Genomic DNA, 16,720 nt, shown 5'->3' with positions numbered 1-16,720 from the left:
GCGTTACGCCCCCATGAAAGTGATGCTGTCAAATGTAAACAAATCTGACAGTTAACTAACCAACAAACATTTGTTTAGATAGTGTTTGTTTGAATAGTGTCCAACCAGCGGGGTTCATGGCACGTCAATTTGGGAGATACTGCTCTCAACTGTCAAAAGTTATCAAATCAAAAACATTGTTTGCGATTTCATGAACACGGTTTCGCTTTGACATTTCTTTTGAAATCGTTGGCATTTAGTTGGTGTCATGTTCTCTTGCTACAATCGATTTTTTTTTATTAATTTCAATTTAAAAAAACATGAAACAAGCTTGAAAACACCCTCAAATTAACACACCTGAGATCACCGCGTGGAAGTATAAATCAGTCTGATCTCTTGGAATCTCCCCGAACCGATTCATGGACCCACCACGAATTGGAACCATAAACGTCTTCATCACGTGCTTCTCTCGTGGATCGAATTGATCTGTCTGTTGGTGAAGCACGTTTTACGTCTTCATTTAAGTTGGTCACAGACTAGTCAGACCTGTTGATTGGTTTTCAAAGTAGCTGAACTAAAACTGGATTTTTTCTAATTTTCGTACTCTTTCTACCTCAGGTAGCATCAACATCAGTAGCATAATTTTAAAGTAATTACAAAAATGACTCTCTTTCAAGGATAAACCTTACTCACCAAGTACCTAGCAAACGACCTTCAACTCGATTTGGGAAAGCTCTTCCCTCAAATGTACAATAAACCCATTAAAATTCTCCCCCATATTTGGGTGCAACACCCGGGGTGGCCTAGAGTTTCACGTTTCACGAAAAACAAAATCCGATGCATTTTACGGTTATTGCTTTAGGGGCCCCATTTAAGGCTAATATTTCGACGGCGTGGCGTGGGTCCGCAGCCCAACCCAGCTCAGCTAGAACTCTAAAACTCGGGGGCCGTAAATCATTTTCAGTGTTCGAGCTGCGTTGTGCTCGTTTGAAGCTTTTTTGACTTGTGGAAGCAATTGACACTTGCTTCTCTACCCTCAATTGCACACACCGTGAAAGGAATGCTGCTAAGGGGGCGATTTATGGCTGCCGTGTCCTTCACCTTAAGTTGCTAGTGCACATACCGGGGTGGGAGATAACTGTCTTGAGAATAGCACAAAGCTTACTCAAAGCTGGCTCTTTTGAACAATTGCCGGTAAACCGGAAAACATTTCTTTCCAAACAAAATGGCTACCTCACATTCAAATAATGATTCATAATAAAATACTAGATATTTCATTAATTTTCAACCTCCAATCAATTTCAAGTCTCAACGTCAAAATTATAATTTTTAAGCTTTTTAAGGGCTTTTTGATATGATTATCAGATGCTCAATTTGTAAGTCTATTTGAATGTCTTCGCCATATTTCTTGCATTTTTATGTTTCAAAACCCCAAACATTTCAGAAAAGGTCACCAAATCGATATCTTAGAGCAGGGTTGCCAGAACATCAGACTTTATGACACGTATCAAAGGTATCCAGAAATTACAGATTTGTCGGAAACATCTGAGATTAGGGGCAGGGGGGCAGAATGGACCATGGGGGCAGAACGGGCCACCCTTGGATTTGGGCTTTAGAATGGATTTAGACCAACTGTAAGACAAGGGTCTTATAAAGGACGTCAAATAGCATCACCATACCGAAAACGACGTTTGAATTCATTGTATTTTTCGAATTATGAGCAAAAATGTAAATTTATTGACAAAACCACGCAAATGTTGTTTATTTCGAGGTTCTTAAATAAACTTTCTGAATAGTTGGATTGTTTGAAAAAGTTTGCTCAATGCTTATAACGTTACTAGATGCTACTACCAAGGTATACAAACAACAACGGAACCTTAAAATCATTTAGAGGCTTGGTGGTGGATGTGTTACATTAAAATCCACTTGGGGGCAGAATGGACCACCCTTTTCCTGCCTTATAAAAACAATCAAAAGTTAAAAAATTGGATCTAAATTGTTTATTTCACTCCTGGTAGCTTCACAAATCACGTTTAATGCAACAAAAGTTGATTTTTTAGTTGTTTGGATGCTTAGTTGTAAAAATAGTGTCTTTTTTTCGACATATTCACACTATTTTCAAAAATCTTTTTTTTTTTAAGTTACTGTTTTTATAAAAGTGATATGGAAACTATAATGGAAAGGTCCCTCAAGTATTTTCTTATCACCCTTCAACGTTGTATTAGGAGAAATGGCTTGTTTTCTAAGGTGGCCCATTCTGCCCGGCAGGGTGGTCCATTCTGCCCCGCACCCTGGAAAAGTAGTCGAAAAAACTTTTTTTTTTTTAAGTGGCTCAAAAATAGTTCTAAGCTAAAAAATTTTATCAACCAAGTATACAACATTGAAGGGAACATCCCAAAGCATAAGCCTACTACACTGGATTCATAAATTTTTATGTTTTTCTATGGTTTTTGGTGCATTTCCCTTAGGCGGTCCATTCTGCCCCCCCTCCCCCTATATAAATTTTGCTTAAGTTATGTATACAGGGTTGCCAGATATTCAATATTTTCCCCACATTCGAAATGTTCTTCAAAAAACCTTCCCTTCGAACCGCTTAACCGCTCCAACCTTTCTGGGTAACTTCAGTAGCTTCCCCCTCTTCTCCCCCTTCGGGGGTAATTCATGGTGAGAAGTTAAATTGAGCGTTAAACCTAAACTACCACAAAATTAACTGTTTCAAGTGCTGCTGCTGCTGTTGGTATACGTTCTGGTTTTCTGGTCGGAACCGGCACCGCAAGGTGAGATGCCCCCGCCAATCTCAGGTTTCACGTGTGGCCTCGGGGCGGAACACTGCTCGGGAACACAGCTCAGGTTGCAGCACCACGTGGTGTGGCCGAAGCCTGTGACCAGGAGGGGAAAAGAAATAACATAAATTCCGTGATTGAGTTTACTCAACCGGAAAATCGGTGGGGCAAACTGAGGGCGGCATGTGTGCAACATAAGTTTCAACTGCAGTTTCAAGGGTCGTCGAGGGGGTAAACGCTCTCACTATCGAATTACCCCCCGAAAAAAAAACACAGCGTTCTCGTAGGAGGAGTATTGAGTTACAGTACTACGCACCTACCGCGCACCCTGAGTTCAGACCACCGAAGGAGCGCAGATTTTTCGGGGGGACCCCAGAAGTTTCTTAAGCCTAATCGTAATTACTGTATAATGCGAGGGGGGCGACGCTTCGCCGCCACCAGTTTGGCGAGCTCTGCGATGATGACAGCCGGCAATAAATGTTGCAAATTTATCTCCACGGTTGGCGCATTTTTTGCCCCTTTTTTTGGGATGCTCTCTCGGCGGAATCGACAACATCTGGAAGGCGAAGCGGGGTCTGTTTTTTTTTTTGGTTGGTCAATTTCTGGGAGCCATCTCACTTTATTATGACCAGAAGCCATCGGGCGATGAACAACAACTGTTGACGGTTTTTTTTGCGGTTGCTGATTGAGCTTGGTTAAATGGGTTTAAGCCGTTGGGATTAGTTTTCTCACGGGTTGGCATTTATGTTTGAGCGATCGTGTAAAAAAAAACTAGAAGGACCTTCGGAGAATGACTCATGATGAAAAAGGTTTTTCAATTCATGAATTCAAAATAAAAAAAATGTTTTTTTTTGCAAAACAACGTTTTTTTTATTTGACAGTTAATGGTTTACGTTACCTTAACGTTGAACAACCTTGATAAGTAGGCTGTACAAGGTGAATCAAATTTGAGATTACTTGAATTCTTTCTCGTCAAATGTCGTAATCACGCAATAATAGCTGTCAGGCTACACGCTTATTGAATAGCTGTACTATTTTGGGTTATCGTTACACGCTAATATTTTTTTACATATTGCTTGGGTAACAACGACTCTACAAACAAAATCAAGGTTGGTCAATGCAAAGGAAGCTTTTCTTGATTAGAGAACTACAGATAAGTTACAAATGTTGATAGTAACGAGTTATGATTTTTTTTTACATTTCTAGTAGAACCACGACTAATTTAATCTTTTTTCTCTCACCTTCCTAGGGCAAAGCACGGGGGAGGAGGTCAGCGGTGTACATGCGTTCCCTGTTCCAGTCCCACCTGTACAACCTCGGCTGCTCGATACAGAAGCACGCGGGGAAGGTCCTCTTCGTGGCGATACTGGTACTGAGTACGTTCTGCGTGGGCCTCAAATCTGCAACCGTTCACTCCAAGGTCCACCAGCTCTGGATACAGGAGGGCGGCTCGTTGGAACATGAACTGGCCTACACGCAGAAATCGCTCGGCGAAATGGACTCTTCGACGCATCAACTGCTCATACAGACGCCCAAGGACATGGACGCATCGATACTGCACGCGAACACGCTGCTGGCGCACCTGGACGTTGTGTCCAGCGCGATCAATGTCAAGGTGCACATGTACGACATCGAGTGGAGCCTGAAGGACATGTGCTACTCGCCCAACATCCCGAACTTTGACACGCACTTTATCGAGCAGATCTTCGAGAACATCATCCCGTGCGCGATCATTACGCCGCTGGACTGCTTTTGGGAGGGGAGTAAGCTGCTGGGGCCGGAGTATCCGGTGCACATTCCGTAAGTTAAACTAGATATTTGAGGTTATGCATCTGTCATCACTGAACAATTTCTCAACTTACAGTCACTTAGCAAAGAAGGTGCAGTGGACGTCACTGAACCCGCAGGATCTCCTTCGGGACATCAAGGCCCAGAACTACCAGTTCCCATTCGACACGCTAGAGCAGTACATGAAGCGAGCGGGGATCACCACCGGTTACATCGAGAAGCCCTGTCTCAACCCAAAAGACAAGCTCTGTCCGGAGACGGCTCCGAACAAAAAGTCCCAACAGGTCCCTGATGTAGCGTCGATCCTGACCGGAGGTTGCTACGGCTTTGCCGCCACCTACATGCACTGGCCCGAGGAGCTGATCGTGGGTGGTGCCACCCGGAACCGATCGCAGCACCTCAAGTCGGCGAAGGCACTCCAGACGGTGATCCAGCTGATGGGCGAGCGGGAGATGTACGAGTACTGGAACAACCACTACAAGGTGCACCACATCGGGTGGAACCCAGAGAAGGCCGCCGAAGTGCTGAACGCGTGGCAGAAGAAGTTCTCCGCTGAGGTGAGTTTGAAGATCTTCTACGTGATCATCACTTTACTATAACTTGCTCCTCTCTCTTTTCAACAGGTCAACAAGATCATGCAGACGGAGGTCAAGCCGCTGTCGTACTACGAAATGTACGCGTTCTCCTCCGCCGCGCTGGACGACATCCTGGGCAAGTACTCCAACCCGAACCTGATCAGTCTGGGCATCGGCATCGGCGTCATTGTGGTCTACTCGGCTGGGGCGCTGCTCCGGTGGAAGGATCCGGTCAACGGGCAGTCGGGCGTTGGAGTCGCCGGAGTGCTGCTGATTGGTGTGACAACCGCCGCTGGTCTTGGGTTCTGTGCGTTGTTGGGGATCGCTTTCAACGCTGCTACGACACAGGTTATTCCCTTTTTGGCACTTGGACTGGGTGTTGATCACATCTTCGTGCTGACGCATGCGTACGCCGAGCGGGACAACAACGAACACACCGGACAGGTGCTGAAGAAGGCCGGATTGAGCGTGTTGTTTAGCGGGGCTGCTAGTGCGGGGTCGTTCTTTGCCGCGGCCATGATCCCGGTGCCTGCGCTTCGAGTATTCTGCTTTCAAGGAGCGATCCTGATGGTGTTCAATCTGGCTGCTGTTCTGCTGGTCTTCCCGGCGATGGTTTCTCTAGATCTTCGAAGGCGGCGCTCCGGACGAGCGGACATCCTGTGCTGTTGTCTACCGGCGTTGCCGACCACCAACCAGGACGTACGGTATCGAGCACAACCGCAACAACAGACTCAACCCAACCAGGACGACTCACTGATCGACTGCCCGGCCAAGGCGTGCTTCAGCTTCTCGATTTCCAAGTTTGCCGTCAAACACTACGCTCCGTTCATCACCAAGAGTTCGGTGAAGGTGCTCGCTATGCTGCTGCTCACCGGAGTCATCGGAGTGTCGCTGTTTGCCTCGATGAAGCTTCCGGACGGACTGGAGCTGACCGACCTGGTTCCCCAGAACACCAACGAGCACAAATTCTTGAACGTGCAGGGCAAGCTGTTCGGCTTCTACAGCATGTTCGCCGTCACGCAAGGAGACTTTGAATATCCGACCAACCAGAAGCTTCTCCACGAATACCACGAGGCGTTCGTAAGAGTTTCGCACGTGATCAAGAACGACAACGGTGGCCTGCCCGAGTTCTGGCTCTCGCTGTTCCGTGACTGGTTGATTAACCTGCAGAAGGCGTTCGATCGAGACTACCGCGAGGGTCGGATCACCCAGGAGCGATGGTTCCCGAACGCCAGTGACGACGCAATCTTGGCGTACAAGCTGCTCGTGCAAACGGGCCACGTGGACAACCCGATCGACAAAAGTCTGGTGACGCAGGTGCGGCTGGTGGACTCGGAGGGTGTGATCAACCCGCGCGCCTTCTACAACTACCTCTCGGCGTGGGCCTGGAACGATGGATTGGCTTATGGCGCGTCACAGGTAAGACTAGCTATTGGTCGCGATCAACGATCGGTGTTATTAACAGAGTATGATCTTCTTTTTTTAACAGGGAAATTTGCGCCCCGAACCCCGCGAATGGTTCCACTCGCCGAGCGACTTCGAGCTGAAGATCCCGAAGAGTGCACCGCTGACGTACACCCAGCTGCCGTTCTACCTGCACGGGCTGAGCGACACGCAGGACATCAAGACGATGATCGGACAGATCCGCGAGCTGAGCCGGCGGTTCGAGCAGCGCGGGCTGCCCAACTACCCGTCAGGTAAGACTCCTTTGAGCGATCGCTGGAGAGCGTGATCATAACGCGTTGTTTGATCTTCTTCACAGGTATTCCGTTCCTGTTCTGGGAGCAGTACATGAACCTGCGGCCGTGTCTGTTCAAGGCCATCGGCTGTGCGCTAGTTGCGGCATTCTGTCTGGTCGCCTTGCTGCTACTCTCCGTGTGGGCTTCCGTGCTGATCGTGTTCAGCATCGTGACCATGCTGATCCAGCTGCTCGGCGTCATGATCCTGCTGGGCATCAACCTGTCCGCCATACCGGCGGTAATACTGATAGCGAGCATAGGACTTGGCGTCTGCTTCACCGTGCACGTGTCACTGGTAAGTTGTTTGAGTAGAAAAGCTTGTTGTACGACCAACTAACGATCGCGATCTTCTTCCTACAGGGCTTCATAACTGCCATCGGAAATCGGGACCGGAGGATCAAGCTGGCGCTCGAGCACTCGCTAGCCCCGGTGATCCACGCCGTCATGACCTCGATCCTGGCCGTCCTGATGCTGTCTACGTCCTCCTTCGAGTTCGTAGTGCGGCACTTCTTCTGGCTACTCCTGTCCGTGCTCGTGATCGGTGCCATCAACGGGCTGTTCTTCTTCCCGATCCTACTGAGTTTGGTAGGGCCGGGAGCAGAGATCATCCCGCTACAGTACGCGAACCGAATTTCAACCCCTTCACCTCCCCCCAAACGAATCAACAAAATCTCCAACAAACCGATCATCCTGAACAACAAGCGATCCTCGTCCTCGTCGAGGAACTGCTCCAAGTCGCACCACCACCACAAGCACAACAACGTCAACATCAACAACGAACCCTCGCTGACCACCATCACCGAGGAGCCCCAGTCCTGGAAGAGCTCGGCCTCGTCGATCCCGTCGATCCACGAGAACCACAAGAACAACGTCAACATCAACTACGTCAACCAAGCGCCCGAGCTGCAAAGCATCGTGCTGCAGCCGGAGGTGACGGTGGAGACGCACCATCACGGCGGCGACCATCAGAACACCAAGGTCACAGCGACGGCCAACATCAAGGTCGAGCTGGTGACGCCGGGACGGGGCGCGCCCCGGATGGTGCGGACGAGCAGTACCAGCAGCAGCAGCGGCCACAGCAGTAGCTGAGTGCCGCGAATGCCCTTGTGTAAATAGGACAATTCCTTTCCTAGCCACGTAAGAAACGAAAACTTTATTTATTTGTTTTTCCTCCACCCAAAAGAAGAAGTATTATTTTTTAAACTGCTAGCGTGTAGCCTCTTTGTGTCGTCAATACTCAACGGTAGGTGCGAACGTAGAACCAGGAAATCATTTAAAAGTCTCAGAAAGAGCATTGAAGCTTCTCTTTGCGGCGATTCCAACCCTGCGTTTGACAGTTGGTCACCTGTGGTATTGTTTACCTTGGTGCTTTGCTGTCAAACGTCATCCTCAAATTTGAGTAAAAGTCACTCAAAACAAACGTCAGTGAAATTCACTAAAAATTGGACGACACGCAAGGTTGGAGTCGCTTGACAGTTTCCCACCTTCAACTTTGCTTTGATTGTGTTTGACAGATCAAGGCTAGCAATGCTGAAGGTGAGCAACTGTCAAAAGTAAGAAGCAGAACAAGAGTGTGTGACGAACAACAACAATGACGAACTGATTAAGCTAGTTTAGTAGTGACTTTAGCTCGTAGGACCCGTATTGTCTGCGGTATAAACACCAGAAAGCTAATAATTTTAAATATATATACAATCAAACAAAAAAGAAAAAAAACTAGAAAGTTTAAAACCACGTGTAAAGAGTCCTGTGTACAGCTTTTATATAATTCGATTGCGGGTTTGAGAGACGGATGATGCATGCTTTAAGGCCAAATATTCTCAGTTTTATAAACGAAATTTTTAACTTATTGTGCTACTGAACTGCAAAACTAATAAGAAGAAAAAAAGAAGCAAAACATACCCTTAAGTGTAGTGTAAATAGCAAAACAAAAAGAACAAAAACCTTACTTAACCTCCCTGCCTCCCTCCCACCAATTTCGTGCAGCAGTAACGAACGGGGAACTCGTACTTAACTAACGAAAAAGAAGAAGTAAAATAAACTAAAAGTGAGGAGAGAACGCTGTTAAGGAAAGAAAGAGTTGTGCACACATGTATGTATACCGAAAATAAAACTAAAGACAGAAACCAAACGCATTTCATCAAACACACAATCACACAAACACACAAACAAAAACCAACTTCACAAATCGGAATATTTGGCTTTCTACACTAAACTAAATTATCTTTAAACGAAAGAAAAGTAACAAACACAAAAAAACTAAATTCACTTCAAGACTTGTACAGAACATTAAAAATGCTTTCTTCTGTGTTATTTAAGAATGTTACCAACTTTGTAGATTCGCCACATTGCAAAAGAGTACGAAACAAACAAGAGAAAACTTAACATCCAACAAAGAAAAAAAGTAACGTGTTAGTGTGTTATTTGTTTTAGCTAGGAGAGCGATTTTTTGTTAGAGATCGAGTGCGCGAGAAAAATATTCAAAAAAACACTATTTTTATATACTATATAAAATTGTAAAATTAAACGAATATTATTAACCCTATGAGAAGAAAAAAAAAGAAACCTATTTATTTATTTGTCTACGACACGTGGAAACAGGGCAGGAGGAGACTGTTGTAATTGGCACACAATTTATCCTATTATCCTAACTAGTGAGTGGAAGAGTCGAGGTATGTTTTAGGGCGAGAACGAAAGCATTTTCATACACTAAACACTAGAGAAAGGAGGAAGAAAAGGCGATCAAAAAAGTACAAGCTAACGGAAAGAATGATATTTTGCTATATGATTAAAATCGCCCACACATTAAAAACTAAAACTAAAAATGAGATGTGTGTGCGTGCGAGAGAAGGAGACAAGCATGATTGCGATGCGATGTTTGTTTTAGTAGAGCGATTGTACGATGTATGGGTAGGCGGTAAGGTAACAACAACTACAACAAAACAAGAGCAAATTCTTAACGAGTCTAGTAGATTATAATAACCGAGTTTTTATATCGTGTACGGTGTTAACGTGTTTCCAAATAAATCGCGAAATGAGAATTAAAAATATAATGCAATTTTCTACTAAACAGAATATCACAAACCCACGTTGACTTTTCATCGCCCGTTTGCGTTTTCACGCAATGTCAATGTACTTGCCTTGGAGTAGAAAGGTTCGTCTTTTGTGTATCGTTGAAGTCGCTCAAGCACTGTGAATCTCTGTTGATCCACCATGCGTCTCCACCAAAATGCTTCCCTGTGAATCTTTGGAAAGGAAACGCATGGTGCATTATCATTTTACAATAAAATCTTCTAGGAAGATGCAATGTCAAGGAATTATGGGTAGGGGAACAGCATCTAGTTTCAGCGTACCTCTAATGTTGTCATATCAGCACTTTGACATACAATCACAGCTCATTAAAAGCGTTTTCAACTGAAATATCTCAATAAGAACTGAGCAAGCAAGTTTCTATCAAAAGTTCTGCAAAGTTAGTTGTTTAAATAGTGAAAACCAGAAAATTGGAAAGAGTTAGGAGCGAGTGCTTAACCTGCCTAACATACGAGAATTTCCCCTATAGCGGCAGGGTGGCCACTCAAGAAGGGAATTCGCAAAAAATCGGGAATTTGTATTTTTTGTGAAAAAGTCTGGAAAAGTCGGGAATCTCAATTAACTTGTATGAAAATTATGTTCTAACTCTTGAATAATGTTGAAAACTTTTGTACAATTTTCAAATTGATTTCACCCAATTCATTATAAGCAACATACTTTAAATTAAAGATTTCTTTAACTTTTTTGAACACTTCAAGAATGAAAGGCCCTTTCAGCCATTAAAATCATAATAAATATTGGATGATTATGATGGCAAACAATTGAAACAGATTGTTATGATTCAGATTTTTTTAAATTTATTTTGATTAAGTTTATCGAACACAAGGTAAAATCTGATTTGAACAATAATGAAGCTAATGAAACACTAATTTAAAAATAAAGCCTAATTTCAACGATCATGGCCACCGTAAAGTTTGATTCTGTTGCATTTTTTCACATTGATGAATATTCGAAAAACTTTTTCAACATGACTTTGGCAAAAGTGTTTTGTGACAGGGGCAAGAGTGAATGGGGTGCAGAATGGGCCACCCTTGGTTTTAGGCAGTATAATGCATTTTCTTACGTTGATAAACGTATTTAGCATGTCTAAGATTGATCAAAAATATTTGGACTTTTTTTTGTGAAATTTCGTTGTACAGTACCGCAAAAAGTTTTTTTTCGGCGAAAAAAAAAAATCGTCGATGCTTAGATATTTTGAAATCTAATGATTTTTTTTTATTTTCTTACTTATAACATCAAATTACAGTTCTACGATTTCATTTTAGTTCAATTTGAATTGATGATTGTAGGTGTAAAATGCATTTAAAACACTTTTTTCATTTAAATCAAAATACCATGGCTTGCAATATCAGTTTTTATGTTTATTTATATTCGTCGATTGGCAGGCCAAGGGTGCATGATACTGATGATACTCGTGGGTTGAGAGGCGAGGAACATCCCGGAAGGAGCCCAACTACATCCGTAGTACTGTTGGACAAAACAGTATGGCTCTGGTTCCTTGCAAGTGTCCTATTTTCTTACCTCCACGTTGGCTTGTTTAGAAAGGGGCGCGTCAATGTGGGAAAGGGAAGTAATTTGTGATTGTAGATGGTATTGTTTTGATTCGCAGTATGTTGAGTCAACTGCTGTGGATGTACCTGAACATCGCAGAACGGGGTTTCTCGCCTTTCCATTTCAGCTACCACCTATCTTCTGTTTATTTGTTTCACTGATTTTCTAACAAGGCTTCTGTTTATTATCGTCCATTTGATTTCGATTTTACTTTTTTGATTCTCTTATCTCTCAACGCTTTTCCACTTTATTTTACCAATTGATGTTGCTGTAACAAACTGTCTGCTTTCCCTTAATTTGGCAGCGATGTCAACACTGTTTATAATGTGCCTTTTCTTTATTTATCTATTTGAATAATTTTTCATCTGCCCATAAATTACTATCTTTCTTTTACTATTGATTCTTTAAATAGTATATTTCCTTTACTGTCCATTGTTTTCAATCTTCACCTATTTCTTCAAACAGGTTTATGGAATGATCAAAGAATTAACACAAATATTATTATTGTACTTTTGCTATTTTTTTATAAAATGCTTAGGACCAAAAAAATGTTACAACACATCGCGACAGAAGAAATTGCAACAGATAAACACGATCCAACACTAGGAAAAATTTCAGGAGAAAACAATACACAGTAAATTACAGTTAGATTTTGAATTCAAACTATAAATAATAGACTTTTTGCTTAATAAATGTTGATAGGCACACTTTAAATGGTTAGGCGCTTATTCTTACATCAAACCCTACGCAATGTACCACCTCCGGAACGAGTTCAAATGCGTAACCGGAACAGGTGCGAATGCCTGGCACGAACACTCAAAGCGTGTTCTAGCGTGTTGGTCGTACTGACTCTGAGCAAGGGTGAGATGTGCATAAGACCGGTCAAGGCCCGTTCTTACACTGAAAAATGCGAATTGCGAAAAATTGCGAATTTACATTCGCCGTTTGCCCGTGCTCAACCAACGCGATTTTTTTGCGTAAAGTTTCACTGTTTTAAAATTTATACAGTACAGTCCAGACTCGATTATCCGATGGCCAAATAAAATCACAAAAAAAATATTTTTCGTTGTCTTAGTTTTGATTTGATACTTTATACAGTATGACTCCTAAAGTACTCTGAAGTGGTTTAGAATTTTTAAATCCAGGATGATGGCCAAAATGGCGACGATGATAGATTGAAAAAATGCATTTTTTCATTTTAATAAAAAAAAGAATCATCGTGATTCCATTATTGACAACTATTGGTATCAAACCATCGGGGTTTCAGTGTATGATAAAGTTCGAATTATGATAGTTAAAGAAATTTCAACGAATTATGATAGTTTCAGAAATTTTTTAAGTTTAGGTATTTCATGCTCAAAATCTAATCCAATGAAATTAAAAACAAAATTTTGCATCGTTTCATACCTACTTTTCAAATCATGAAATTTTAGTATTTAAAAAAAAATATACTGTATTTTGTGAACATTTTAGTATCCTGCAGTAAAAACTTAAATCTTTAAAAATCTTTATAAAATTGCTTCATTTGATACCCCATTTTCTAATTACACAGAATTTAGTATTTTCAGAAAAGTACCTATGGTATTTTATGCAATTTTGAGTAGTTCACATTTAACATTGGAATCTATTGATTTTTTGTAACAAAATTTTACTACCGTTAACTGGGGTCAATCGGGACACATGGGGCGAATTGGGACAGCATTTTTAACCATGATGGAGCACAATATTTTGATTTTTCTGGTTGATTTCGGTTAGAACAGACTCAGGCCAACAAAATGTGTACATCCATTTCCAAATTTAAAAGCTTTAAGTGCTCTAAAAACTGCTGTCCCTATTCAGACTGTAGTCCCGATTCACCCCAGGTTACGGTACGCTTGCAAATTATGAAACATTTTAGTATTTTCGGAAAAAATGCGGTAGTTATGGAGTTCTTACAATTTCTACCTAATTATATAAATCAAAAAAGTTTTTGGTGAAAGCTTTAAAGTCTGAGATGATTGTTTTAGAATGGATTTAAGTCGGATATCCAAAAATGCTGCAAAATAAGTTTCAGGGTAACGTTTTTTCCACGTGTAAACAGTGTGCCTCAGTCTTGTCCTCAGTACTTAAGATGAAATTGTGGGTTCGAGTCCAGCCTGTAGTCTGGTTTGAACAGATTATCGATTTTTACAAGAAAATACTCTTTAAACTAAGGGACGACATTCAAAAGAAAATGGCAACTTTAGAATGTCTTCCTTTGGTTCAAATGTGCACCATTTTAAAGTATGTACCTATAAAAAGCAAAAAGAAAGAAAAACGCACATGATACACACTCTTTTCCTCCCCTAAACCCAGCACCACTACAGCCACACCCATCAACGCTCCATACCTTTTCTCGCAGATACTTTGCTCGCATCGAAACTGTCATCATTGAAAACGCTCCCAAATGCTGGTGTTGTTCATTGGCGTCAACATTGCTTAACTTTACTGATGACATCAACTTCATCAGATGTTTTCAATCCATTTTCATTCACAACTCAGATCGCCTCTCGAGACGCAGGTAGACCGTGCTCAAACGTGAGTCACGTTTATACCTAATCCTGTGCAGTTCTGATTTGTCTAGAGTTGTTTCAATTTTGGCATTTATCCTTTTGGTGGGTGAGAGAGACAGACAAGGACTTGAGTGCTGTGAAAAAAGGTGTAAAGCGTGAGTATTGCGTAGTGAAATTGTGAGTTATTAGAAGAGATTTTATTTTTGGAATTCTGCGAATGATTCATACGCTTATTATTTGCACCTAGTGGTGCAACAGGAATTTCCCTGAATTCTCTCCTGAGTTGTAGTTTACTGGAAACGAAGCAAAAGCTTAGTGATGTACAATTATTGAACTATCAACTCGAATACCCTCGACATCGGATCTCCCAAGAAGGAGTCGATTAGGAAATTAGGTGGAAACATATTTCAATTTATAGCATTTTATTGAATATCAAATATCTATCGATATAAAATTTTGGCTAATGCTGTAGTTGAAAGGAATTCCATAACACCATATTTTGTTTTAAGTAAAACTAGATGTATGAAGTACAAGAAATTTAAATGTTAATTTTTAATCCAAAAACAGGAGTGCCTTCCCACCATGGAGGACATCAACTGCCTTCCAACGGAGGTTCTATCCCACATTCTGGGCTTTCTCGAGCCAGAAGATTGGAAGTTAGCCAGCCAGGTTTGCCGCCGATGGTACAACATCCTGCAGGGCGCACGATTCCAGCGCCAGATTCTGATGAGAATCAACAGCACCTTTATGGACCCACCTACGGAGCAGGAAAAGTGTGCCTTAACCCATTGCCGGAACCTGCTGATCACCCAGTGGGACGAATCATACGACTTTGAGTGGTACGACGAAGAAGACGAAGACGAGGAGGCAAACAGTGTGGAGAGCTTCCGTAACATAGATGTGGTCGAGTTTAAGTACTTGTACCAGCCCTCACCGGAGCTAAACGCTGGCGAGTTACTGTTCTGCCAAGAGTTGAACCTGGAGAGTCTGGAGTTGTGCAGCACATTCGCCGGCTGTCGGCACATCCTCGAAGACCGTCTTCAACAACTCCAAAATCTCACAGAACTATCCCTCGAAATTGATGAGGGTCGCAAATCCAACCCAATCTCAATGGACCACACCTTCTGGGTGCTTCGCCACGACCGGTTACGGAAGCTCAAGTTATCGTTTGCCCAGCGAATGAACAACTTCAGCGTAGTTACCCCTGCGCTAACCAGCCTTGAAGTGCGCCCCTTCACAGTCTTCAGCATGCCCATCATCACCCAGTACGCGAGCCAACTCCAGCGCGTCGACATCCATATTGAATACTCCGAACTGATCAACGACCTGCTCGCTCTCAAATTCCCCTCCCTCACGAATCTTCGTTTGCGAATGGACGACGATCGGGACTTGCAGGTGCGCTACGCTAATCTTCAGCACCGCCATGCCGACATCTATCTCGACGAGCAGTTCGTCAAAAATATGCCAAAGTTGAAGCGCTTTCGCTGTGAAAGCCACTTTCTGTTCTACCGGATGGCGTCGGCTCTCGCCAGGTTTGGCCACCCCCAGCTGGAGGAGGTCAAGCTGGACTCGATGCATTTTGACGCGGTGCAGCTGGTCATGCTGCAGGAGTTGCCGCGGTTGAAGGTGAATTGCATTAACGTGAACTAAAATAAATAGAACTAACTTGAATTATTTCTCAGACCTTCAAAATGCACCGCAGCGAAGCACTCCCACCACCGGAAACTCCTCGCATTCTTCCTCGATTGTACCTGCCCCACCTGCAGGAGCTTTCACTGGTGTACAACGAGTCGCACATCGTGTTCGACAAAGGACTAACCGGACTCAAAACGCTCAAAATGACCGTTTGGTCAAGCAGAAATCACAAAATCCTCTACAAAATCTGCAACAATCTCCCCAACCTGGAGTACCTCCGGCTGATTTTAAACACCAAGCTGGTCAACACGGCCTTCCGCTACCTGAACCGGCTGACCAAGCTCCGGTCGATCCGGGTAGACAACGTGGAGCTGACCGAGCGACTCTGGCAGTACTGTCCGGAGATGGCCGGAGTGCGCAAGTTGGTCCTCACCAACGGCAATCTAACCATGGGTACCGTGACGGCCCTTGCGCGGCTCTTCCCGGCGCTGAACGTGCTGCACCTCGAGGAGTGCTATTTCCAAGGCTGTGATAAAGAGAGGGGTGAAAGCGATGAGGAGGACAGTGGGAGTGAAGATGAAAGGGAGGATGATGACGACATTATTCAGGCGCAGTACGAGGCGCGTGTGAGGCAGTATTTTCCAAAGTGTAGGGTTTCACTTTACCGTACAATGTTCTTGAAGAGAAGATGAATTATATTGTTGATTGTTAAAAGTTATGCTAGCTGAGGTTGTTTTACTTTTCCGTGAAAACGCCATCCTAAACTGCCGATGTACGATGATTGGTGGCATTATTTTCGGTTCGCTTCGACGATCACAGTGGTATTCAAAAGTGCCAATATTGTAAAAGATTTTGTCAGCGAGATCTTCCCGGGTGCGTACTTTGCGTCTATCTATCTATCAATCCATGCTCTGCTTTGCGTTACATTTCGAGCTGTCAAAACAATGTGGTTTTGCTTCTCTTTGTTCAGCTTTGGCGCGTGAGATAGTCCAAGTCAAATTAATTTCAAATATTGCAAGAATAGATTGAGATATATTAATTACATACAG

At 43.2% G+C, this 16,720-nt stretch overlaps 2 protein-coding genes across 2 annotated transcripts in view; both read left to right on the top strand.

The window, feature by feature from the left end:
* The window catches only part of LOC6034273 (protein patched), a 48,282-nt gene extending 38,370 nt beyond the window's left edge, over positions 1–9,912 (top strand). The window contains exons 2-7 of the mRNA XM_038254056.1: positions 4,012–4,562; positions 4,627–5,107; positions 5,174–6,544; positions 6,615–6,822; positions 6,888–7,159; positions 7,225–9,912. Coding sequence (XP_038109984.1) covers positions 4,012–4,562; positions 4,627–5,107; positions 5,174–6,544; positions 6,615–6,822; positions 6,888–7,159; positions 7,225–7,953 — 3,612 coding nt within the window. The 3' untranslated portion in view covers positions 7,954–9,912. The remainder of the gene's footprint in view (positions 1–4,011; positions 4,563–4,626; positions 5,108–5,173; positions 6,545–6,614; positions 6,823–6,887; positions 7,160–7,224) is intronic.
* A 4,034-nt stretch (positions 9,913–13,946) lies between these two features.
* LOC6034272 lies at positions 13,947–16,391 on the top strand. Its single transcript, XM_038257210.1, has 3 exons — positions 13,947–14,191; positions 14,604–15,662; positions 15,719–16,391. Exons 2-3 carry the CDS (start codon positions 14,619–14,621, stop codon positions 16,361–16,363), a joined length of 1,689 nt encoding a protein of 562 aa, XP_038113138.1. The 5' UTR covers positions 13,947–14,191; positions 14,604–14,618; the 3' UTR covers positions 16,364–16,391.
* The last annotated feature ends 329 nt before the right edge of the window (positions 16,392–16,720 follow it).

The sequence above is a fragment of the Culex quinquefasciatus genome, chromosome 2 (assembly GCF_015732765.1).
Source record: "Culex quinquefasciatus strain JHB chromosome 2, VPISU_Cqui_1.0_pri_paternal, whole genome shotgun sequence".
NCBI lineage: Eukaryota > Metazoa > Arthropoda > Insecta > Diptera > Culicidae > Culex > Culex quinquefasciatus.
Note: the sequence above shows the minus strand (reverse complement) of the source record. Positions and strands in the feature narration are given on the sequence as shown.